This window comes from Gymnoscopelus microlampas (assembly GCF_963454915.1).
Source record: "Gymnoscopelus microlampas genome assembly, chromosome: 5".
Lineage (NCBI taxonomy): Eukaryota > Metazoa > Chordata > Actinopteri > Myctophiformes > Myctophidae > Gymnoscopelus > Gymnoscopelus microlampas.
In genome coordinates, this window is record NC_139942.1 from 50,844,052 (window position 1) to 50,870,094 (window position 26,043).

Consider the following 26,043-nt stretch of genomic DNA (forward strand, 5'->3'; position numbering starts at 1 on the left):
AGAATGTAAGAAAGAGGCAATCATGTAGAAAATAGCCGATCTACAAGCTTACAAAGCCTCTCAACGTGAGGCGTTGCGAGCTTGTAGATCGGCTATTTTCACAATATTTACTTGTGGAACGGAGTCAAACAGAATGGGGGGGTCCCAGATCAAGTACGTGTATTTGGGGGGGGGGGGGGGGGGGGCGTGAAAGGGTTGATAAGCACTGCTGTAATCGGAGCGAAATTATCTGAAATTACTACATGACCATAATGCAGCCTAGCATGCGTTGCACGGGGCGGTCCTGCCATTACGTTAGTTACTGTAGTTGCTGTGGAGCTACATAGTTCTCCAGAAGACACACACAAACATACACCATCTACAATGGACGAACTGAGCAGCAATATTGACATTCACCACACGAACGTGCATTGTTGACAAAGTGATTGCACAGCCGCTGCAGGCATGACAACCACGTTAGCGTTAGCGACATGGCAGCTATCACAGCGCCCTGTCCGTCGTGCTGCAACTGCCTGTGATGGCTACAGCAGTAACAGCAAGCTGTCTGCGATGCCATTGTCTGGAGACTGCTCTTAGCGTGACACGACCAATGAGAGTGAGCGCTGTAGTTGTTGCTAAGATACGGTGGCGTCTCTGCCCCATAGCTTGTAGATCTCTCACACATGATTGGCGTAGGCTGCGTTGCCAGGTCTGACTTTGTGTCTAAGCAATGGTCGGCTTATTTTTGCGCGCCTTTGGGCTCGTTTGCATTGTGCGCACGGCAGCGCTTGTTTAGCGTACGTCAGCGCGACGTGGCAACGGACGTGGCAACGTGAAAGGTGATTGGCTGGTGAAAAGAAACACCCGGACGTGAATTTTGTGTTGGCGAAGTGATTTGCATAAGTATTGGAGCATAATGCGTTTGATATTAATTGTACATCCTGCAAGTACAGTGATGGGATGCGAAGCAGCTGGTGTCACAGGCAGAATATTGAGGAATTTTGGGGGAAAATGTGGAGTTAGTTGGGCCATGTGTGTGCTTGGCAATTGAGCACATACACTCGTGTACACTCCATGACTGTGGCCGTCAATTATGGTAGCAAGATTATTATGATCTATTGTGTTGTGTTTATGAACATTAGTATTAGTTGTCCTGGGGGGGGGGGGGGGGGGGGGGGTCAGGGCATTCCCAGCAAAAGTTGTAAATAGCATCACAATCATCTTAACCACTTTATCCATTTATATGCTGGCTATTAAAAAATATTTGAAAAATATTGAAAATGTGTGGAAAAAAACCCTCATCTGGGGGGGTCCCTGGCACCAAATCATTTCAGATGGGGGGTTAGCGGTCAGATATATATCAATTTGGGGGTCCTTGGCATGAAACATTTTGAGAACCACTTCTATAAGAGATATAAATTATGTTCTACATGTAAACTGAATGTTTCCACAGGAAACTCTTTGCAAAATTACATGTAAATGAAAGAGGAAATGACAAACCCACAAGCAAAAAAGGACGCACGCCAACACTGCTGAGGCAACGACCACAGTCTTTTGAGAAAGAAAGAGGACACACTGCTCGTTTCAGGAGGAAGACCTGTCTCTGGTCAAAGATGTTTCCAGTCAGCCTAACAGACACACACTGAGACAGACAGACGGACGGGCAGTCAGGCAAACGGACGGACGGACGGACGGACGGACAGACTGACAGACATATCAGAATGTCTGGGATGAAATGGATTCAGTTGTTTTTCATTCTGCTGCTTGGAGTCGACAAAACTCAACTACAGAGTGTTGTTGACCTCTACAGAAGATCTGGAGATACTGTCAATCTGCCATGTAACAAGTTACCTGATGATTCTGGCTGTAAATCAACTACATGGCTTTATGAAGGGAAAGATTCAGCCTCTCCTGGTGTTGTGGCTGAGTATGGTTTGATTCAAATGAGTAAAATAACCCCATCTAAAGCAAAGAGAATGAGTTTGGAGTCAAACTGCTCTCTGACTGTTAAAGACATCACAGCTGAAGATGCTGGTCGTTATACCTGTCAACCATCCATTTATAGAAGACACGATCGACGGTTGTATCTGTCTGTACTGAGCATCACCAGAGGAAACAATGGGACAGAACAGACATTAACATGCTCTCTGTTTGAACTTGATACAAGCTGTGCTACGCTGAGCTGGCTGAAGGAGGATAGTACCCTGATAGAAGACAACGTTAAGGCTAAATGTTCTACCACTCTGACCATTACGAAAAACAACCTGATGAAGTTCAGATGTCAGGTGACTTTTAGAAACAAAGTGCAGACATTCATTGACTTCCCAGGAGACTTAAAGACGACACAAACAACCAACCCTACCACTGTCTCTACCACCCAACACCAACCTGTTGGTTCACTGTCCACTGTCTCTACCATCCAACAAACACCAGGTAAGAGAGGAGTTGTGTGTTGCACACCACAACTGACCCACATTACATTACTACTGAGCCTGCATTATAACTGACAACACATAAGGCGCTCGGGTGGTGCAGTGGTAAAGTATCTGCTCAGCACCGCGGAGGCTGGGAGTTTGAATCCACCACAGTGTATCCGGCTTTGTCGAGCATCTTTACGGACACAATTGGCCTGTGGTCGGGGGAGGGAACCCGGCTGGGGAGGGTAATATTTCGTCGCCTTGTTAAACTAATGGCCTATGTCATTTTTTAAAAGCTTTTCAGGAAAAATAAAAAACTGATCCAAAACAAAACTATATGATATTTATTAATATGAGGAAAAACATCACATGGATGCAACTGGGACGTATCATCAGTGTTGTAGCCTGGGGTCATAGGGTGTTTCGGGTCTCGCAACATACACCCTCACCCAGGTGACCCAGCCAGGGTTGATCAAGCCCCGACTTACGTCCCAGTAGCTACCCACGGTCAGTCCTACAGGGCAAGACAGGGCCACTCAGTCCGCTTCTCCGGAAGTACTCTGCCGGGACTCGGGGAGGCTCTGGCACGTGGAGGGACTAGGCTCTGTGGGTTGACTCCTGGCCGGGCTCCTCCTTCGTCTCACCAGGTCCAGGACCTGAGCGCTGCGCCAGATCCGCTGCACCGCCCCGAATCATTTCACCCAAAATGTTTTTAACAAATTATGACTAATTAAATAGAAATAACACTGTCTGTCAGTTATGTAACATAAGATGACATAAAATGGCCTAAATCAGTAAATAATTTGGCCTAAGTCACAAAACCATGTGACTTAGGCCACAAAAAAGGCCTATTTTGGCTTAAGTCACACTAGGCCATTAGGCCATTATACTAAAAGGGGAGTGAACAGCATGATCCTTTTAAATTAGGAGATAGGCGATTTTATCAGAGGTGGCCAGTGTCATGAGGAGCTGACTTAGGCAAAAATATTATTTTCCTCAAAAAATGACTTGGCCATTAGTTTAGCAAGGTGACGATTTATCTACACGTCCTCCCGGTGGGGGCTCCTCACTGGCAGGTGAGTCAGTAGGATACAACAGCAGTCACTCACAACACACAGAAATATGTGTGTGTGGTGAGGAATCAATTGGCATAACGACTAAGTTGGGGAGAAAAGTGGGTAAAAATATATATATATTATAATAACTGACTCCACATACAAGCGAACCACATTACAGTTGTGTTGTGTTAGTTGTAATGTAATATGGGGTCAGTTTTAAGACAGTTTTAACACGATGCATAAATGTTCGGAAGTGCTGCATGGGCTTGCGATCTTTTGCGGCCGACACTGTGTGACCGCACCATTATGATGTGTGTTTCACATTTATTTTACCATTTGAATGGGTTACCCATTATGTTAACAGAGCAGAGGGGAGATGGCAGACAGAAGCATAGTCGCATTTCAGTGACATCACTGTCTTTACGAGCGGCGACTTTGAACAGGGGAATTCTCAATTCTACATCCCGATCCCGACTGACTTTGTCCATGTCTATGTTGATCATGTCACACAGGCTTATATTAATGTTCTACCTACGATGGTACATGACAAATGAAAACGTGTGTTTTTAGAGTTGTTGTATTAACTTGCCTGAATGTAGCTGGGGAAATATATATGTGGGTGACGTATCCCGACATTTTCAACTACCTAGTGAATTCTCTAGGTTAGTATTAACACAAGATAAGTCTTGCATGACACTGTTAGGATAATTTTCCAAAAATAAATAGCCTATAAAAATGATACATGAGAGACACAAACTTATCTTGGTATTGAAAACCTCAAGGGATGCGTCCGTGACGTATATACCATGTGGCCACTTGAACTTGAGATTTCTGATGCTAGCACTTTAGATACACTGATGGAGTATAGTATATTGAGATGGTAGGTATGTCACATTAAAAAGGACAAATCAAACATATGGGACTCATTTATTAGAACAAAAAAAACGCTATTGCCTCATTAGTCAAGAAGTAAAACTCCGGTATTTTATGATGCCTCGCATATGGATTGCATTGACAGCTGCAGTACACCATTTTCCCTTTCCCCGAATGGGAGGGCTGTCTCAATTGTGGGCGTGAATTTGTAGCCGTGTGTCTCTTTAGACCCATTTAGATGCCAAATTCTGAGAAGACATTGAGCACTCATTGGCTGGCCGTAGGAAAAAGTGTTGAAAAAGTGTTGAAAAAGTGTTGCAAAAGTGTTGCAAAAGTGTCAAAGTGTTGCAGCGCCTGTTCACTGATCAGCCCTGCGAGCTGATAAAACTATCAGCTCAGTTTAGTGTTAAAGTGTAAAAAGTGACCCTCCTCTCCTCTCCACAGCACCAGGCCAGAACGAGAGTGGTGTCACCATCACCGTGGTGATTGTTGTGGTGGTTGTGGTTGTAGTCATGGCAACATCACTGGTGATCTGCTTCGTTGTCAAGAGAAAGAACACGCCCACCGATGAAGTTCCCCTGACCTCAACCAATCAGAGCACAACAACAGCGAGCCACCCCGGTCTGTCAACCAATAAGATCAACACCGATGACAGTCTGACCTACACGTCTGTCGTCCACACCAATCAGACAAAGGCTGCTGTGGGAGGAGCCAAGACACATGATGATGGTGATGAAGATAAGGTGACCTACTCTACCGTTAAATCTCGTTCAAACGACCTCTACGCCAAGGTCAACAAAACCACCAATAAATGACATGTTTGTACAAAAAGTAAATCTTTAATCTCCTTTAATCTATTATGGTCTGTATATAGATCTACTATCTATATAACATGGGTTCAAACCCATGTTTATTATAAATTATAAACTCAGGCCTACTTAATGCATTATAATCTGCTCTTAACACAGTGTATAGTTATAAGCACTCGTAAATATTCATAATGCTTTAACAATAATAATAACACAGAATAAAGCCTTTTTAATTACCTAAAATTCAGGGATTCCCAAAGTGGTTCATCCTCTTGGTGCTCGAGCTGTTTCTAGTGAGTCAGAGAAATAAGTTAATGTTGGTTTAATGTCATTATACTGTAATGCTTTCAAAAGGGATATATATATATATATATATATATATATATATATATATATATATATATATATATATATATATATATATATATATATATATATATATATATAAATTCCCTTACAGCTGTAATGGTAATACATGTAAAAACAAATCTTTAATGTGGCTAAAATGATGACAGCATTTCCTCCATCTTCTTTGATGATGGGTTTCTGCCAATAAGAATGTGTGTCACAAAAGGACCTAGATTAATCTTTTAGTGTCCGCTTGTTACCAGAGATTGTTTTCTGTATTGTATATATATATTACCTTTAATTGATCCTGGTATTGATGACGATTTATTGTATTGTATGTCTGGTATATGTTTGTCTTGATGATGAATTGAATACATAGGACCACAATGGGAACAAGCCATTAAGGGCTTTTTGTGTTAACATATTAGCATTTCTTGCATAATTTCACTTGCTGTACTGGTTGCAACTTTTAATAAAGCATTCAATCAATCTATCAATCCTTGCCTTCACCCATCTTCTTTGCTCTTTAAAAGTAACAGTTTATGCATAACTTTGTTGCAGTTCATTGAAACGTTGTTGCAGTGTTGTTTCAGTTTCATTAAAACGTGAGAGCTCATTGTCTTGTTCTCTGGAATATTGGTAGTGAATATCATTATGCATGATTCATCTTGATGCCTTTAATGTGGATATAAATAGGCTATTTTCTCTTTCATCTTAAGGTCAGTGTGTACCAAGTCAGTATAGAAGGGGTGCACTGCCTAAAACATTGTTTCCCAAAGTAAAGAGTGGGTATGGGCCCATTTGTGGGTCGTGAACCCATTTTTATGGGTTGCAAGTAAACATTTATTTATTAAAAAATCACACCCAGTGTGAAGTGGGTGGTGTGTGGTCATCACAACATGACTCACTTAATGTTGTGATTATGAATATATGAGTTATTCATAGGGATATTCATAGGGCTGCACATGTGTCATGTGTTTCGCTAGCCAATCACAGTCCTGAATTTGCAAAGTCAGCCAATCACATTACAGTTAGTGGTGATGACACTAGCTGTAATGTGATTGGCTGACTTTGCAAAAGTATCGATTTGCATTAACAATGGAAGGGTTAGAGGTGTAGACTGCGTTGTAGACTATTGGCCAATCACGGTGCAGGATTGGTCAGTGTCCAAAACTCACTTATAGGGGGCGGTTACACCGCCCCAAAAATAATGAACAACGTTTTGCCCGTGTAGGGCTTAATCAGATTTGACCGGATGAAGCCCCACACAGGCTAAACATTGTTCATTACTTTTTGGTTAAATAAATAAAGACGGGAGACGGGGAGAGCAGTTTATCGTATGCGGTGATTCCCTTTTCTTTGATTATTTTTGGATCTAGCACTGTGTCTAAAAAACTGTGTGTTCATATCCTACCTTTTCCCATTGCGAGTAAATATCCCTTTTTTCCCCTTTCCTACATTTTGTTTGTTATTTCAAAAGATTTAAAAAAATAAATAAATTACGAATTTCACAAAGAATTCAAACATTTAGAAAAAAAAAAAACATAAATAGCCAGGCCTATTCCCCTGTCTGTCTTTGTCTTCCCACAGGTCCTGTAAACTGAGTAATTTGAGGTGCCAATCAGGTGCATTGGGAGCACCTGGCCAGTGTCCTCATTGTGCCCTATAAAAAGCTAGGTGTTGGCCACAGTTAGTATCTCTCTCTCCCTGATGGCAGCGGCGTTTTTTAGTTAGCCATATGTTTGCGCCATTCAACGGCACCCTGCATTACATTGACCATACATCCATATATTGCTGACACTACCGATTCCACTGAATATACTCCATGCCATTCTTTGTTATGAGTTTGAGATAATTTGTAGTAATGAAATACATTATGTATACACGTTGAAACCAGCCGTGTGCCTTCCTCCTTTTTGTTATGCCCGGTTAACTCCCTTACGAGTCCATTTGGTTCCATTTACAGTGGAGTAAATGGAACCAAATGGTACACTATCAGAAATACAGACCCCTAAGCATCCATTTGGACCCCTGGTGGTCCCCGGACCCCACGTAGAGAACCAGTGGTCTTGGCTACGGTAGATGGTTTTGTTTTCCCCTCCTGATACTGTAAGTCTGCTTTTACCTAGACGTGTTGAACTCAAATGAACAGACAAAATAGACTTAGACGATACTAACAGGACTGTTTACACGTCTACACACACAATGTGGGATTAATAAGATCTACGAATTATTTAAATAAATGTACAGTTAGTAATCCACCATATTGAGGAACAGAGTTATTGTTAACAATACACAGTAGTAGTTCTCAGCGTCTCTGAGACATGTGAGGTTTGGAGTGTTTTTTGGTCATGGTTATAACACCTCTAACTCATGCACGTCACACCCATTAACCTGCTAGTTACTTTTTCTCAAAGTCAACATTCTTAGGTCACTGAACCCTCCCTTGGTGCCTTGCATGGTTTCCTCTGCTGTGTGTGTGTGTGTGTGTGTGTGTGTGTGTGTGTGTGTGTGTGTGTGTGTGTGTGTGTGTGTGTGTGTGTGTGTGTGTGTGTGTGTGTGCGTGCGTGCGTGCGTGCGTGCGTGCGTGCGTGCGTGCGTGCGTGCGTGCGTGCGTGCGTGCGTGCGTGTGAATGAATGGGGGAATGTAATGCACATTCTAAAGCACTTAGGATAAAGGCGCTGTATAAATCCACCACTTATTTTATCATTTTGACTATGGAAGGTTGGGCCATGAAATCTATACATTACAAAGAACATATAGAGCATGTATACAATAAACACACACACACTTACTGTATGTTCTGTTCAGGCTTAGAGCCTATAAGAGACAAGTTGTACGTGTCCACAGGAAACTCTGCAGAATGACATGTTAATTAATGAGGAACTGGCAAAACAACAAGCAAAGAAGGACGCATACCAATATAGCTGAGGTAATGACCACGGTGCAGAAAGAAAGAGACCACACTGCTCATTTTAGGAAGATGACCTGTATCTGGTCAAAAACGTTGTTTTTTTTCACAGCAGTGGTGTAAAGTAACTAAGTACAGTACATGTACTCAAGTACTGTACAATTTTAAGTACTTTTACTTTACTGGAGTATTTCCAATTTTCAGTACTTTTACCACTACACTACAGTACATCTCAGAGGCAAATATTATACTTTTACTCCACTACAATTATTTGAAAACTTGAGTTAGTTACTTTTGTAGATTTTGATTATTATTACAAAACATACAATACCCACTTCAGCCCCATATACATTTTGGCCATTTGATAGCCGATCTACAAGCTCACGATGCGACGCATTGTGAGCTTGTAGATCCTTGTAGAACCTGTAGTTCTCATTTGATACCTTTTTTTCATCTCTGGGACACTGAGCTACACTTTAAAATCCTCTGTATTGATTTAACTCCCTTACGGGTCCATTTGGTTCCATTTCTACACTCTCAGAGTTAGGGGCCCCTAAGCGCCCATTCTTGGCTATGTGGTTTTGTTTTTCCCTCCTGATACTGTAAGTCTGCTTTTAACAAGACGTGTCTCCAAAGAACAGACAGAATAGACTTAGACGATACTAACAGCACTGTTTAGGACCCGATGAGGTCATGGTACAACTGAAGTGTGGTACTGGTGGAACCACGTGGTCACTGACACATCCCACCCTGACCCAAGAGGACTTCTACAACCACAATCACTTGTTTACACACACACAAACACACATGCACACACACACACACACACACACACACACACACACACACACACACACACACACACACACACACACACACACACACACACACACACACACACACACACACACACACACACACAGAATAATAAGGAACAAATTAAATAAATGTCAGTGTTCCCCCATAGTGTAGCGACCCACGAAAGGCCCGGCCGTAACTTGCTCCTCCAAAGGAGCTACAGTAGCTCTCTTGGCAGTGCTTGATAATCTGCCGTTCTGCCGAGCTGGAGACCGGCGTTCGATTCCAGCTCACTACGCGAAATATTACAATATTGAGGAACAGAGGTACTGTTAATAACACACTGCAGCAGTTTCTCAGTGTCAGACATGTGGGTCTGAAGTGCGGCCACTTGGGAAATGGAAGGTAACTGGTTTGATTCCCAGCTGTCCTTGAGCAAGACACTGAACCTCTAACTGCTGCTAATGAACAGGTTGATGTCTTGCATGGTGTCCTCTGCTGTCTGTGTGTGAATGACTGGGTGAATGTAATGCACATTTTAAAGCACACACACACACACACACACACACACACACACACACACACACACACACACACACACACACACACACACACATGTTCTGTTCAGGCTTAGAGTAATACATAATGCGGACACATTAAACTTTAAAGTCTATTGTACACTGTAATGTAAACTGAACGTTTCCACAGGAAATGACATGTTAATGAAAGAGGAACTAGCTTCAACCATAAAACTAATACTGCTCTCCTGTCAGCCTCGCTGACACGTTGCACAGACAGACAGACAGACCGAGATAGACAGTTCAGAGACAAAGTTCAGATCAGAATGTCTGGGGTCAAATGGATTCAGTTGTTTTTCATTCTGCTGCTTGGAGTCGACAAAACTCACCTGGACGTTGAACTATACAGAAGATCTGGAGATACTGTCAATCTGAGATGTTACAATAAGTTACCTTATAATCCTGCCTGTAAATCCAGTACGTGGCTTTATGAAGAAAAAGATTCACAGTCTGCTGATGTTGTGGCTGAGTATGGTAAGATTAAAAGTGAACTAAAGCCATCTAAAGCAAACAGGATGAGTTTGGAGTCTAACTGCTCTCTGACTGTTAAAGACATCACAACTGAAGATGCTGGTCGTTATACCTGTCGACAATTTGATACAAACACAGATGGAGACGATCGACAGATTCATCTGTCTGTACTGAACATCACCAGAGGAAATGGAGGGACAAAACAGACATTAACATGCTCTCTCTTTAAATATGATATAAACTGTCCTAAGCTGAGCTGGCTAAAGGAGGATAGTACCCTGATAAAAGACAACGTTAGGTCTGGATGTTCTACCACTCTGACCATCAACAACAACCTGATGAAGGTCAGATGTCAGGTGACTGTTGGAGACAAAGTGAAGATATCCATTGACTTCCCAGGAGACTTGAAGACGACACAAACAACCAACCCTCCCCCTGGAACACCACCTCGTTCTACGACTGCCTCGTCCATCCAACCACCTCTTAATTCACTGTCCACTGTCTCTACCATCCAACAACCACCAGGTAAGAGAGGAGTTGTGTGTAGGACACCACAACTGACCCACATTACATTACAACTGACCCTGCATTATAACTGACTGATAAGGTGCTCGGGTAGTGCAGTGGTAAAGTAGCTGCCCACTACCGTGGTGCATTCGGCTTTGTAGAGCTTCTATAGGAACACAATTGGCCCGTGTTCGGGGAAGGGAAGCCGAACGGGCACGGTGATATTTATCACCATACGCTTAGTCCTACGGGTGCCGCTGGATTTGCCTGTAATACCGTCGTATTTGCCCTGGGGCGACTGTGTTTTGGGGCGAGTGTTTTGGTATTCACCTGTTGTTGCGCCACGATAGACAAGGAAGTGTAGTGTATCAAATAGAATGGCTTTTCGGTTATTAATTTGCATCATCTATTTCTCACTTCAAATGTTTTCAAAAACATTCTTGAGAGCAACGTTTAGTTGTAAATGACATTGTTTGTTTGTTTACACATGGCTGTCATGTTGGATAAAGCATAAAACCAAGCAGCGCAGGTTGATATGAGCAGGTGTTCTGAGTCTCTGATTACACAGCGCCGGTCCGTTATTGAGCTCATCGGATTATCCAGAAATAATGACCGATGATTGACCAATCAGAATCGAGCATTCAACTAAGCTGTGTAATAAAGGATAATAGTAACTGACTCCACGTAAGTGAACCACATACTGTATCTGTTATGTGCTGTCTGTCAGTTGTAAAGTAATATGGGTCAGTTTTAACATGGTGCTTCTACAAAGAAAAGTTGGATTTATTTAATGTATAAAAATATCATCAGCTCAGTTTAGTGTCAAAGTGTAAAAAGTGACCCTCCTCTCCTCTCTTCAGCACCAGACCGGAACAAGAGTAATACCACCATCGCCGTGGTGATTGTTGTAGTGGTTGTGGTAGTGGTCATGGCAACAGCACTGGTGATCTACTTCGTTGTCAAGAGGAAGAACACGCCCACCAATGACATTCCCCTGACCTCAACCAATCAAAGCACAACACCAGCGAGCCGCCCCGGACCGCTGGCCAATCAGATCGACCCTGATGTTGGTCTGATCTACGCATCTGTCGTCCACACCAATCAGACAAGGGCCGCAGTGGGAGGAGCCAAGACACATGATGATGATGATGATGATGAAGATAAGGTGACCTATTCTACCGTTAAACCTCGTTCTTCAAACGACCTCTACGCCAAGGTCAACAAAACCACCAATAAATGACATGTTTGTACAAAACTCCTTTAATCTCCACTGATTTAAAAATGCTTCTATTATGGTCCGTATATACTGTCTGGATAACATGGTTCAAACCCATGTTTATAATGCATTATAAACTCAGGTCTACTTAATGCATTATAACACAGTGTAATTATAGTTATAAGCACTCATAAATATTCATAAGACCAGACTCAAATCGGCATCACTAATTTCCTTTAGATTCAGAAGTTTTAAAAGGATTACCTTAGATGTACCATGTCATGGGGCAACCCGTGCCCTATAGACATGAATGAGGAACTTTGCATGCAGACACTGCACAACTGCTTCCCAATGCATTTACCAGCAAGCCGGTTGGGAACATTATTTAGTAGTATTGTATTGCATGTGTCCTTATGTGTTGATATCTGAAGACATTCTAACAATCAGTGACTGAAAGGGTTTTTAAATGTGTATTGATTGACACTGTGTGGGGAAGTTGAATTGTTTGTGGGGTCACCTGTCTCTCCTCTGCAGTGCTGGCAATCCTGTTGATTGGAATAGGCCAAGCACTGGAGAGGAGGAGGGGTGTGTGTTTATGTTGGTATTATGTTTTGGCTTTAGTTAATAATCTGTGAATGCATTGGTGCCTGGGAAACATTGTAATGAACATGTTTGACTTACTTCATTATGACATAATTGTGTAAAATATCTCATGGGCCTTAGTTAGCCTTGTTTGAGTATATAGAGTTACCAATTAATGGTCATGCGGTGGTTTGCCTCACCTGCTTAAAAGGCACACTACAGGAGAGGGTACTGGTTCAGTTTGGCTTGAAGCTAGTCATGACAACATCCAGGGGAGAGCTACCAGGACCTTTGTAGAAGGTTGTCGTTGTTATAGTTTCTTAAGTTCCTGGTTCGTTTCATGTATTCAGCTGTCAAGTGTATATTACTAAGTTCCGTATTTGGAGCTTTGTTTTGGCCAGTCTTATTTATTTTTGCCCGGGCCTGCACTGTGAATAATTATGCACGTTTGGACGTACATAAAATACAAAAACCTATATTAATGTGGACTTTTTGGAGCCTTGGCTGTTCGAGCCTTTTCACATACCAACACTTGCATTTTGTATTTTGTACATCTGAATTCTATTGATGTAGGATTAGCTTTTATTCATGTTGCTTAAACTGTATCATCTTTGGAGATATTTTAGGTATTTGCTGTGTATCATGGAGGAAGTCCTGTACTGATGTTTGTTTTGTAGTGTATGTTTGGCAAAGACGTGTCATTTTATTCTGCCTCTTGGCCAGTTCACACTTGAAAAAGACACTTTGTCTCTGCATGATTTTACTAGTTAAATAAAGGTTACATAAAAAAAATACAGAAAACACAGAATAAAGCATTTTGAATGACCTACTGTATATCAGGGATTCCCAAAGTGGGGTGCATGCACCCTTTGGGGTGCTCCAGCTGTTTCTAGAGGGTTTGTGTGAGAATTAAATTATGGTGGTTTAATTGGTTTTAATAATTATAATTGGTTGTAAAAACATATTTTCAGCTGGGATATTTAACATACGTATTTATTTAAGATAAAATAACAAAATTGCTATTCAGCTGTAATTTAAATAAATATAAAAAATATATATCTTTACTGAGGCTAAAATGGTGACAGTATTTCCCTCATCTTCTCTGTTGATGGCTCTCTGCCAATAAGCCTGTGTGTCACAACAGTATGTAGATTAGTTTTCTAACTTGTTTTCTGTAGGCTATATGCCTTTTATTGATCCTGGTATTGATGATTTGTATTGTATGTCTGGTATGTTTGTCTTGACGATGAATTGAATACATAGGACCACAATGGAAACAAGCCATCAAGGGTTTGTGTTATCCTTTTAGCATTGCTCATGTAATTGTACTTGCTGTACTTTCTGCAACTTTGAATAAAGTATCAATCAATCAATCACACATACTCTTTGCTGTTTAAAAGTGACCGTTTCTGCATAACATTGTTGCAGTGTAGTTTCAGTTTCATTAAAATGTGAAGCACATTGTGCCGCTATCTGTAATATTGATATTATCATTATGCATGATTAATCTGGATGCCTATAATGAGGATATAAATAGGCTATATTTTGTTTCTTTTTCTTAAGGATTGGGGGTGCATCAACCAAGTCAGTGTGTAGAAGGGGTGTGAGGGGGTCACTGCCTAAAACACTGTTTCCCAAAGTAAACAGTGGTTCGGGACCCATTTGTGTGTCGCAGACCCATTTTTAATGGTCGTGAGTAATTGTGCCTTTTTTCCCTAATTCCCTTTCCTACACTTTGTTTGTTATTTCAAAAGATTTTCAAAAATCCATAAATATTTAAATAAAAAAGTCTCACCCAGTGTGAAGTGGGCGGTGTGTGGTCATCACAACATGACTCACTTTAAAAAAAGGATAAATTACTTTTTTAAAAGTCCATACTGCTATTCATAGGGCTTCACATGTGTCATGTGTTTCGCTAGCCAATCACAGTCCTGAATTTGCAAAGTCAGCCAATCACATTACAGTTAGTGGTGATGACACTTCACCCTGTGTGAAGGTAGCTGTGTTTATAATGTGTTTATAGCCACGTGTCACGTGAAGCTTGACCAATCACTTTGTTGACGGGTCTGACCAATCAGAGCGTTGACGGGTCTGACCAATCAGAGTGTTGACGGGTCTGACCAATCAGGCTAGCGCCGCTAAAAACTTCGCAATAAATTCAGGTAAATTACAATTAGTAAAAAAATCCATAAATGTAATAAAATAAAGCAATAAGAAGTACAAACATTGTAAGCTTGCAGATCTGCTATTTTCACTACTTTGGGTCCTGGCCGGGGAGAATTTCTCTTTTGGGTTTCGGGCTAAAAAGGGATCCACTGGCCTAAAAGGTTGATGAACACTCACAGAATTCATTTCAAATTAGGCTATTATTATAATTCTTGTAGTTGTAATAAATAATAATGTTATAATGCATTACAGTGTGGTTAAAAAGTGGTCATTTCAGTTGATGGAGAGCAGTACTGTAGCATGTCTCTGTCTATCTGCTGTTCAGCTGGACTGAGCTCTGCTGACTGAGGTCTTCTGCTGCCTCTATTGGCCAGCTGACACAGTGCATTACAGTAATTAAGTACTACAAATTTGATATGTAAAGACTACAACAAATAAATACAATATAATAATAATAATAATAATAATAAAATAAAAAAAACTTCAAAACAGAGCATAGCACAACCAGGATCCAGGGGATTCCCAGCAAAAGTAATTAATATAGCATCACAATCATCTTATCCATTTTATCCATTTATATATTAGGTATTCAAAAATATTTGAAAAATATTGAAGATGTTTGGAGAAAATCCCTCGGGGTCCCTGGCACAAAACCTTTTCAGATGGGGGGTCCGCGGCCAAATATCAATTTAGGGGTCCTTCGCTTGAACATTTTTGAGAACCACTGCTAAGAGACATTAAAGTCTATTGTACATGTAAACTGAACGTTTCCACAGGAAACTAGCTGCATAATGACATGTTAATGAAAGAGGAAATGACAAACCCATAAGCACAGAAGGACGCACACCAATGAGGTGCTGATGACGGTGCAGAATACTTTTAAGGGAGAAATATAGAAGCCACACTGCTCGTTTCATGAAGAAGAACTGTATCTGGTTGAAAACTGGTTTCCAGTCAGCCTCACTGACACACACTGAGACAGATATTTGAAAATATTTTGACAAATATTGAAAATGTTTGGACATTTTTTAATAATTTCGATTTTTTTTTTAAAGACAAATCTTCTCCTCTGGGGGTCCCTGGCACAAAACATATTCAGATGGGGGGGGGGTCCACGGCCAAATATATATATCTAATTGGGGGTCCTAGACATGAAAAAGTTTGAGAACCACAACTATAAGTGACATGAAAGTCTATTGTACACATAAACTGAACGTTTCCACAGGAAACTCTCTGCATAGTGACATGAGGAAATGACAAACCACTAAGCACAAAAGGGCACACATCAATAGGGCATCGCAGTTGCGGCCACTTCCGGGTTCCACTGCAAAATACTCAATGCATTTTTCCCATTGACTTTTCCAAAAATATTTATATCAATTAATTTAAGCCTAGAATCAAGCTATCCAGGCTCCCAGTGAATCATGACCATTAAACGTTTTTTTCTGTGATTTTTTTTATTTTATATTTAATGATATGATATACTATATTTAATAAATACCCTTTGTTTTGCCGTTTTCAAAAAAGTTTTTTCACAGAATCAAACGTTTTATGGTCATGATTCACTGGGAGCCTGGATAGCTTGATTCTAGGCTTAAATTAATTGATATAAATATTTTTGGAAAAGTCAATGGGAAAAATGCATTGAGTATTTTGCAGTGGCACCAGGAAGTGGGCGGGAACTGCGATGCCCTATATAGCTGAGGTGCTGACCACGGTGCAGAAGACTTTTAAGAAAAAAAGACACAACACTGCTCTTTTCAGGAAGACAGACAGACAGACAGACAGACAGACAGTTCAGATAATAGATTCAGATCAGAATGTCAGGGATCAAATGGATTCAGTTGTTTTTCATTCTGCTGCTTGGAGTCGACAAAATTCACCTACAGGGCCATGTTGATCTCTACAGAAGATCCGGAGATACTGTCAATCTGCCATGTAACATGTTACCTGATGATCCTGACTGTAAATCAACTACGTGGCTTTATGAAGAAAAACTTGGTTCGATTAAAAGTGAACTAAAGCCATCTAAAGCAAACAGGATGAGTTTGGAGTCTAACTGCTCTCTGACTGTTAAAGACATCACAGCTGAAGATGCTGGTCGTTATACCTGTCGACAACAATCTGTGAATAGTCAACTAATTTATCTGTCTGTACTGAGCATCACCAGAGGAAACAATGGGACAGAACAGACATTAACATGCTCTCTGTTTGAACATTATAAAAGCTGTGCTACGCTGAGCTGGCTAAAGGAGGATGGTACCCTGATAGAAGACAACAACAAGTATGGATGTTCTACCACTGTGACCATCAACAACAACCTGACGAAGGTCAGATGTCAGGTGACTTTTGGCAGCAAAGTGAAGACATTCATTGACTTCCCAGGAGACTTGAAGATGACACAAACAACCAACCCTCCCACTGGAACACCACCTCGTTCTACCACTGCCTCGTCCATCCAACCACCTGTTGATTCACTGTCCACTGTCTCTACCATCCAACAACCACCAGGTAGGAGAGGAGTTGCGTATTGGACACCACAACTGACCCATATTACATTACAAATTGAACTGACCCAGTATTATAACTGACTGCACATAAGTCGCTCGGGTGGCGCAATGGTAAAGTGTAGCTTCCCGGTACTGCAGAGTCTGGGGATTTGAATCCACAGCGGTGCATCCGACTTTGTCGAGCGTCTATGCGAACACAATTGGTCAGTGTTCGGGGGAGGGTAGCATGGCGGGGAGGGTGATATTTGTCAATGAGCGTACTCCTATGGGCTTCGGCGGCACCTGTCAGCAGGGAGTGTTGGGCGGGAGGAGTAGGATGGAAGCCGTTATGCTTCAATCAATTGGCATAATGGCTAAGTTGGGGAGACAACCTTTTTATAAATATTATTAACTGACTCCACATCCAAGTGAAGCACATTACAGTTGTGTGGAGTCAGTTGTATTTTATTTATTTATTTATTTAACAGGGACAATGCACATTGATCAACATGTCAGTTATTCACGTCCATGTAAATGAGCCAGAGTTAGCCAGAGTTGGCTAATTTTCATCTGTAGTCCCTGGGCAGGCTGTTAAAAAAGTGGTATAGTTATCCATACAAAAAGAGACATCGTCAACAATACAAAACAAGTAGACATAGTACAAAAGACAAAACGAAGACACATCAGTGATTAATGGAGCCGAAATTTACTCATGATTACAAATTTGGTTAGCTTTTAGCCATCTTTTAAGGTTGAATTTGAAGGTTAGATAGTTGTTGGTCTCTCTTACTTCGGTTGGAAGACTGTTCCAGTGATGGGAGGCTCTAACAGAGAAGACTGTTTTACAAAACACACTCCGTCTGAATGGTACCTCACAGTCTCCTCTGGTAGTTGCCCTTGTTGTTCTGTCACCACTCTCCCTTCGCTCTATGAACTGTTTTAGTGGTGGAGGTGCAAGCCCATTTAAAACCTTAAAAATGAGACAGGCATCTGCAAAATGTTTAAAGCTATCAAAATTAAATAAACTAGACCATACCCGGTCGACGCATCCGTGGGGGGATATGCGCACATGATCTGGCAACCCGGGAGGCAGTTCGTCCCATAGCTGGGCAGCCCCGTAACCATGGCGACAGTGTTTGACACAAAAACGCTAATAAGAAGCTGAGATTTGATGAAATTGAAAAACGGGCTTCACAGTTAAGCTCAGATGGTAATGGTCAATGGCTGTGTGCAAAATCAGAGCAATTGGTCCAGCCACTGAGGAGAACCGGGTAGCTTCACCTACTCACTCACTCACTCACTCACCACTACAGACAGAGGTTACTAGAATTATAGTAGGATTATACTTTTGAACTATACGGCAATGGTGGTAACGGTTGGGTTTTTGATCAAGTGTTTTTAATGTCTGTTTGTATATATTACAATTATTTAATCTGCCCCTTGGCCAGTTCCCACTTGTAAAAGAGACTCTGTCTCAATGTGTTTTACTGGTTAAATAAAGGTTAAATAAAATAAAATAAATAAAATTTGTATGGAGACAGATGGACAGACAGAAGGCAGATCATGAATATACAAACTGAACAAGATAGGGCCCAGTATTGATCCCTGAGGAACTCCAATGTTACTGTTGAGATATGTTGACTGCTTGTTACCAATACGAACCCTTTGCTTCCTATTTGTTAAATATGAATCAAACCATTTGACTGCCTCAGTAGAAAAGTTAAAGAAAGAGAGTTTTGTTGTTGTTTGAGGTCCAGGAATACTGCACCTACTGTACTGTACCACCTTTATCCAAACTTGACTTGACACTTTCCAAAAAGTAGCAGTTAGCGGTTTCTGTTGAATGGTTGGAGTGAAAACCGAACTGTAATGTAATACACCGTACACGGTCAGTTTTAACATGGTGCTTCTACAAAGAAACGTTGGGTTAATGTAATGTATAAAAACATCACCTACTCAGTTTAGTGTCAAAGTGTAAAAAGTGACCCTCCTCTCCTCTCCACAGCACCAGACCGGAACGAGACTAGTGTCACCATCACTATTGTGATTGTTGTGGTGGTTGTGGTTGTAGTCATGGCAACAGCACTGGTGATCTGCTTCCTTGTCAAGAGGAAGAACACGCCCACCCATGACATTCCCCTGACCTCAACCAATCAGAGCACAACAACAGCGAGCCGCCCCGGTCCGTCAACCAACCAGATCGACCCCGATGACAGTCTGACCTACGCGTCTGTCGTCCACACCAATCAGACAAGGGCTGTAGTGGGAGGAGCCAAGACACATGATGATGATGGTGAGGATGATGAAGATAAGGTGACCTACTCTACCGTTAAATCTCGTTCTTCAAACGACCTCTACTCCAAGGTCAACAAAACCACCAATAAATGACATGTTTGTACAAAAAGTTAATCTTTAATCTCATTTAATCTCCACTGATTTACAAAATGCTTCTATTATGGTCTGTATATAGATCTACTGTCTGTATAACATAGGTTTAAACCCATGTTTATTATGCATTATAAACTCAGGCCTACTTAATGCATTATAATCTGCTCACAACACAGTGTAATTATAGTTATAAGCACTCGTAAATATTCATAATGCTTTAACAATAGTCATAATCAGACCAGAGTCAAATTAGCACACTCATTTCCTTGAGGTGTTTTAAAAGATCACAGTAGATTGCTCCTGCTTGGATGTTTAGCCTCTTTTTACGTTTACATTTTGTATTTTGTACATCTGAATTCTATTTATAGGATTAGCTTTTATTCATGTTGTTTAAACTGTATCATCTTTGAAGATATTTTAGGTATTTGCTGTTTGTTTTGTAGTGTATGTTTGGCAAAGACCTGTAATTGTATTCTGCCTCTTGGCCAGTTCACACGTGAAAAAGAGTCTCTGTGTGATTTTACTGGTTATATAAAGGTTAAATAAAAAATGCAGAAAACACAGAATAAAGCATTTTTAATTACCTATCAGGGATTATCAAAGTGGGGTGCATGCACCCTTTGGGGTGCTCCAGCTGTTTCTAGAGAGTGTGTGAGATAAATAAATTAATGGTGGTTTAATGGTTGTAATAATTATGTCATTACACTGTGATGTTTTCAGCTGGGATATTTAACATATACATATTTGTTTAAGATAAAATAACAAAATTGCTATTCAGCTGTATTTTAAATAAATATTTAAAAAAAAATCTTTAATGGCTAAAATTATGACATCATTTCGCCCATCTTCTCTGATGATAGGTCTCTGTCAATAAGCCTGCGTGTCACAACAAGATGTAGATTATAGTCTTTTAGCTTGTTTTCTGTATATATATACCTTTTATTGATCCTGGTATTGATGATGATTTTTATTGTATGTCTGGTATGTTTGTCTTGATGATGAATTGAATACATAGGACCACAATGGAAACAAACCATCAAGGCTTTGTGTTATCCTTTCAGCATTGCTCATGTAATTGTACTTGCTGTACTTTCTACAACTTTTAATAAAGTATCAAACAATCAATCAATCAATTCAATCAATCACACATCCTCTTTGCTGTTTAAAAGCGACCGTTTCTGCATAACATTGTTGCAGTGTAGTTTCAGTTTCATTAGAATGTGAAGCACATTGTGCTGCTATCTGGAATATTGATATTATCATTATGCATGATTAATCTGGATGCCTATAATGAGGATATAAATAGGCTATCTTCTGTTTCTTTTTCTTAATGACTGGGGGTGCATCAACCAAGTCAGTGTGTAGGAGGGGTGTGGGGGTCACTGCCTAAAATACTGTTTCGCAAAGTAAACAGTGGGTCAGGACCCGGACCCATTTTTAATGGTTGTGAGTAAATATGCCTTTTTTTCCCTTATACAGTTTGTCATTTCAAAAGATTTTTAAAAATACATGAATATATCAAACATTTCACAACAAATTAAAACTTTTTTCAAAAGAATTTCATGAATAAATTACAAACAAATCCATGAATGTAAAATAAATAAATAAGAAGTACAAGCTCTCAACGTGGCGCGATGCAACATGATGCAAGCTTGTAGATCTGCTATTTTCACTAGTTTGGGTCCTGGCCGGGGAGAATTTCTCTTTTGGGTTTCGAGCTAAAACGATTGGGAACCACTGGCCTAAAAGGTTTGGGAAACATAGACCTATAACACTCACAGAATTAGTTTAAAATCAGGCTATTAATGAGCGTTGTGCTTGGCACAGTCATGCGCAGAGCAAGTTCTGCCAGGGAAGGGAACTCAGTACAGTTGTTGGCGGCCGACCATTGGACCACCTCATCTCCACGTTCACATGCACTCATCCAATCACACACTCATTTCATTCTCAGACCGTTCTATTTAAGCTGGAAGTTTGCACTTCTCATCCTGCTTGCTTTTGCTGCTGCTCGTACTATTACTGCTGATGTCATTGCTGTCTTGTTAAAATTGCTGCTCATCCTCCACCACCCCAGCTACCACCTGTCATTGTGGATCTAATGTTTATGTACGGGGATTCAGAGTCCCTATGGTTGGGAGTTGCACTTTATCAGAGTACCTAGAAACACATCCAATTCATCAACAAACCATAATAAATAAATTGTTCATTTTATATTCAATAAAAAATATCGTATCCTTAGTTGTCTTTATCCATTCATGAGTTGTCCTGACAGAATTATAATTATTGTAGTTGTAATAGATAATAATGTTATAATCCATTACATTGTGGTTACAGCAAGTCACTTTAAGTGGTCATTTCAAATAAAAGTGCATCTTTTAGGGGTGTTGTGATGGAGAGCAGTACTGTAGCATGTCTCTGTCTATCTGCTGTTCAGCTGGACTGAGCTCTGCTGACTGAGGTGTTCTGCTGCCCTCTCCTGGCCAGTTGACACAGTGCATTACAGTAATGAAGTCCCATAAAATGTTATGTGTAAAGATTACTCGAAATGACAGTTTATGTGTTCCACATGTAATGTTGTGTATCTATCAGACACAGTGTCTGAACAGCTGATCCACTGTGTGCAGTTTATGAACATTAGTATTATTATTATGATCCATTGTGTTGTGTTTATGAACATTATTATTAGTTGTCCTGGTGGGGGGGGGGGGGGGTCAGGGCATTCCCAGCAAAAGTTGTAAATATAGCATCACAATCATCTTAACCACTTTATCCATTTATACTGTATGTTGGCTATTCAAACATATTTGAAAAATAATGAAAATGTGGGGGGGGGGGGGAAACCCTCATCTGGGGTCCCTGGAACCAAACCCTTTAGATGGGGGGTTAGCGGTCAGATATATATATCAATGTGGGGGTCCTTGGCAAGAAACATTTTGAGAACCACTTCTATAAGAGATATAAATTATGTTCTACATGTAAACTGAATGTTTCCACAGGAAACTCTCTGCAGAATGACATGTACAGTAAATGAAAGAGGAAATGACAAACCCACAAGCAAAAAAATACGCAAACCAACACTGCTGAGGTAATGACCACTGTCTTTTAAGAAAGAAAGAATACACACTGCTCGTTTCAGGAGGAAGACCTGTATCTGGTCAAAGATGTTTCCAGTCAGCCTAACAGACACACACCGAGACAGACAGACGGACGGGCAGTCAGGCAAACGGACGGACGGACAGACTGACAGACATATTAGAATGTCTGGGATCAAATGGATTCAGTTGTTTTTCATTCTGCTGCTTGGAGTCGACAACACTCACCTACAGGATGCTGTTGTTGACCTCTACAGAAGATCTGGAGATACTGTCAGTCTGCCATGTAACAAGTTACCTGATGATTCTGGCTGTAGATCAACTACGTGGCTTTATGAAGGGAAATATTCAGCCTCTCCTGGTGTTGTGGCTGAGTATGGTTTGATTCAAATGAGTAAACTAACCCCATCTAAAGCAAACAGAATGAGTTTGGAGTCAAACTGCTCTCTGACTGTTAAAGACATCACAGCTGAAGATGTTGGTCGTTATACCTGTCAACCATCCATGAATAGAAGACACGTTCAACGGTTTTATCTGTCTGTACTGAGCATCACCAGAGGAAACAGAGGGACAGAACAGACATTAACATGCTCTCTGTTTGAATATGAAATAAGCTGTGCTGCACTGAGCTGGCTGAAGGAGGATGGTACCCTGATAAAAAACAATGTTAAGGCTAAATGTTCTACCACTCTGACCATCAACATAAACAACCTGATGAAGGTCAGATGTCAGATGACTATCAGCAACAAAGTGAAGACATTCATTGACTTCCCAGGAGACTTGAAGACGACACAAACAACCAACCCTCCCACTGGAACACCACCTCGTTCTACCACTGCCTCGTCCATCCAACCACCTGTTGATTCACTGTCCACTGTCTCTACCATCCAACAACCACCAGGTAGGAGAGGAGTTGTGTGTTGGACACCACAACTGACCCACATTACATTACTACTGACCCTGCATTATAACTGACAACATAAGGCGCTCAGGTGGTGCAGTGGTAAAGTATCTGCTCAGCACTGCGGAGGCTGGGAGTTTGAATCCACCGCGGTGCATCCGGCTTTGTCGACATTACAGTGTTGTTGTGTCAGTTGTAATGTAATATGGGGTCAGTTTTAACATGATGCTTCTACAACGAAACGTCTGGTTAATTTAATGTATATATAAAATTATCACCAGCTCAGTTTAGTGTCAAAGTGTAAAAAGTGACCCTCCTATCCTCTCCACAGCACCACACCCGACGACTCATGTCACCATCACCAGGGTGATTGTTGCCGTAGTAGTCATGGCAACAACAGCATTGGTGATCTACTTTGTTGTCAAGAGGAAGAACACGCCCACCAATGACATTCCCCTGACCTCAACCAATTAGAGCACAACAATAGTGAGCCGCCTCTGTCTATCAGCCAATCAGATCCATCCTGATGACAGTCTGACCTGCGTGTCTGTCGTCCACACCAATCAGACGAGGGCTGCAGTGGGAGGAGCCAAGACACATGATGATGAAGATAAGGTGACCTCAAATGACCTCTACGCCAAGGTCAACAAAACCACCAATACATGACATGTTTTTACAAAATGCTTATGGTCTGTATATAGATCTACTGTCTGGATAACATGGGTTCAAACCCATATTTATAATGCATTATAAACTCAGGCCTACTTAATGCATAATAATCTGCTCATAACACAGTGTAATTATAGTTATAAGCACTCGTAAATATTCATAATGCTTTATCAATAATCATAATCAGATCAGACTCAAATTGGCATCGCTAATTTCCTTGAGAAGTTTTAAAGGATCACCATAGATGTATTCACCAACACTTGCTCCTGCTTGGATGTTTAGCCTCTTTGTAGGTTTACATTTTGTTTTTTGTACATCTTCTATTGCTGTAGGACTAGCTTTTATACATGTTGCTTAAACTGAAATTAACTGATTAAGGGCTTTTTGTGTTATCATATTAGCATTTCTTGCATAATATTGTACTTGCTGTACTGGTTGCAACTTTTCATAAAGCATTCAATCAATCTATCAATCCTTGCCTTCACCCATCTTCTTTGCTCTTTAAAAGTGACAGTTTGTGCATAACTTTGTTGCAGTTCATTGAAACGTTGTTGCAGTGTAGTTTCAGTTTCATTAAAACGTGAGAGCTCATTGTCTTGCTCTCTGGAATATTGGTATTGAATATCATTATGCATGATTCATCTTGATGCCTTTAATGTGGATATAAATAGGCTGTTTTCTCTTTCATCTTAAGGTCAGTGTGTACCAAGTCAGTGTGTAGAATGGGTGCACTGCCTAAAACATTGTTTCCCAAAGTAAATAGTGGGTATGGGCCCATTTGTGGGTCGTGAACCCATTTGTGAACCCAAGTAAACATTTATTTATTCAAAAATAATGAACAACGTTTTGCCCGTGTAGGGCTTCATCAGATTTGACCGGATGAAGCCCTACACGGTCTAAGCGTTGTTCATTACTTTTTGGTTAAATAAATAAAGACAGGAGAGCAGTTTATCGTATGCGGTGATTCCCTTTTCTTCACTTGATTATTTTTGGATCTAGCACTGTGTCTAAAAAACTGTTGAGATGTACATATCCTACCTTTTTCCATTGCGAGTAAATATCCCTTTTTTCCCCTTTCCTACATTTTGTTTGTTATTTCAAAAGATTTTCAAAAATAAATAAATACAAATTTCACAAAGAATTCAAAAAAAATTCAAAATAATTTCATAAATAGCCAGGCCTATTCCCCTGTCTGTCTGTCTTCCCACAGGTCCTGTAAACTGAGTAATTTGAGGTGCCAATCAGGTGCATTGGGAGCACCTGGCCAGTGTCCCCATTGTGCCCTATAAAAAGCTGGGTGTTGGTCACAATTAGTATCTCTCTCTCCCTGATGGCAGCTGTGTTTTTTAGTTAGCCATATGTTTGCGCCATTCAATGCCCCGCATTACATTGACCATACATCCATATATTGCTGACACTACCGATTCCACTGAACATACTCCATGCCATTCTTTGTTATGAGTTTGAGATCATTTGTAGTAAATAAATACATTATTTACACACGTTGAAACCAGCCGTGTGCCTTCCTCCTTTTTGTTATGGCCTATGAGCCAGGTTGTAACAAACAAGCTGGACTGAGCTCTGCTGGCTGGAGGTGTTCTGCTGCCCTTTACTGACCAGCTGACACAGTACAGTACTGAAGTCCTAAACATTTCAGATCACAAAAAGAGTAATATAATACAAATAATATAAAATTCTACAAAAGTAAAAATAAAATATAAAAATAAAAATATATTTCCATTATAAAACAGAGCATAGCAAATCATATTTTCAGTTACACCTCTTCTCGC

At 40.7% G+C, this 26,043-nt stretch overlaps 1 protein-coding gene across 1 annotated transcript in view; it reads left to right on the top strand.

Moving 5' to 3' along the window:
• Positions 1–23,082: 23,082 nt before the first annotated feature.
• Positions 23,083–26,043, top strand: part of LOC311045979 (uncharacterized protein) — a gene marked incomplete at its 3' end in the record, with an annotated part of 16,090 nt that continues 13,129 nt past the window's right edge. The window contains exon 1 of the mRNA XM_084058049.1: positions 23,083–23,584. Coding sequence (XP_083914175.1) covers positions 23,107–23,584 — 478 coding nt within the window. The 5' untranslated portion in view covers positions 23,083–23,106. The remainder of the gene's footprint in view (positions 23,585–26,043) is intronic.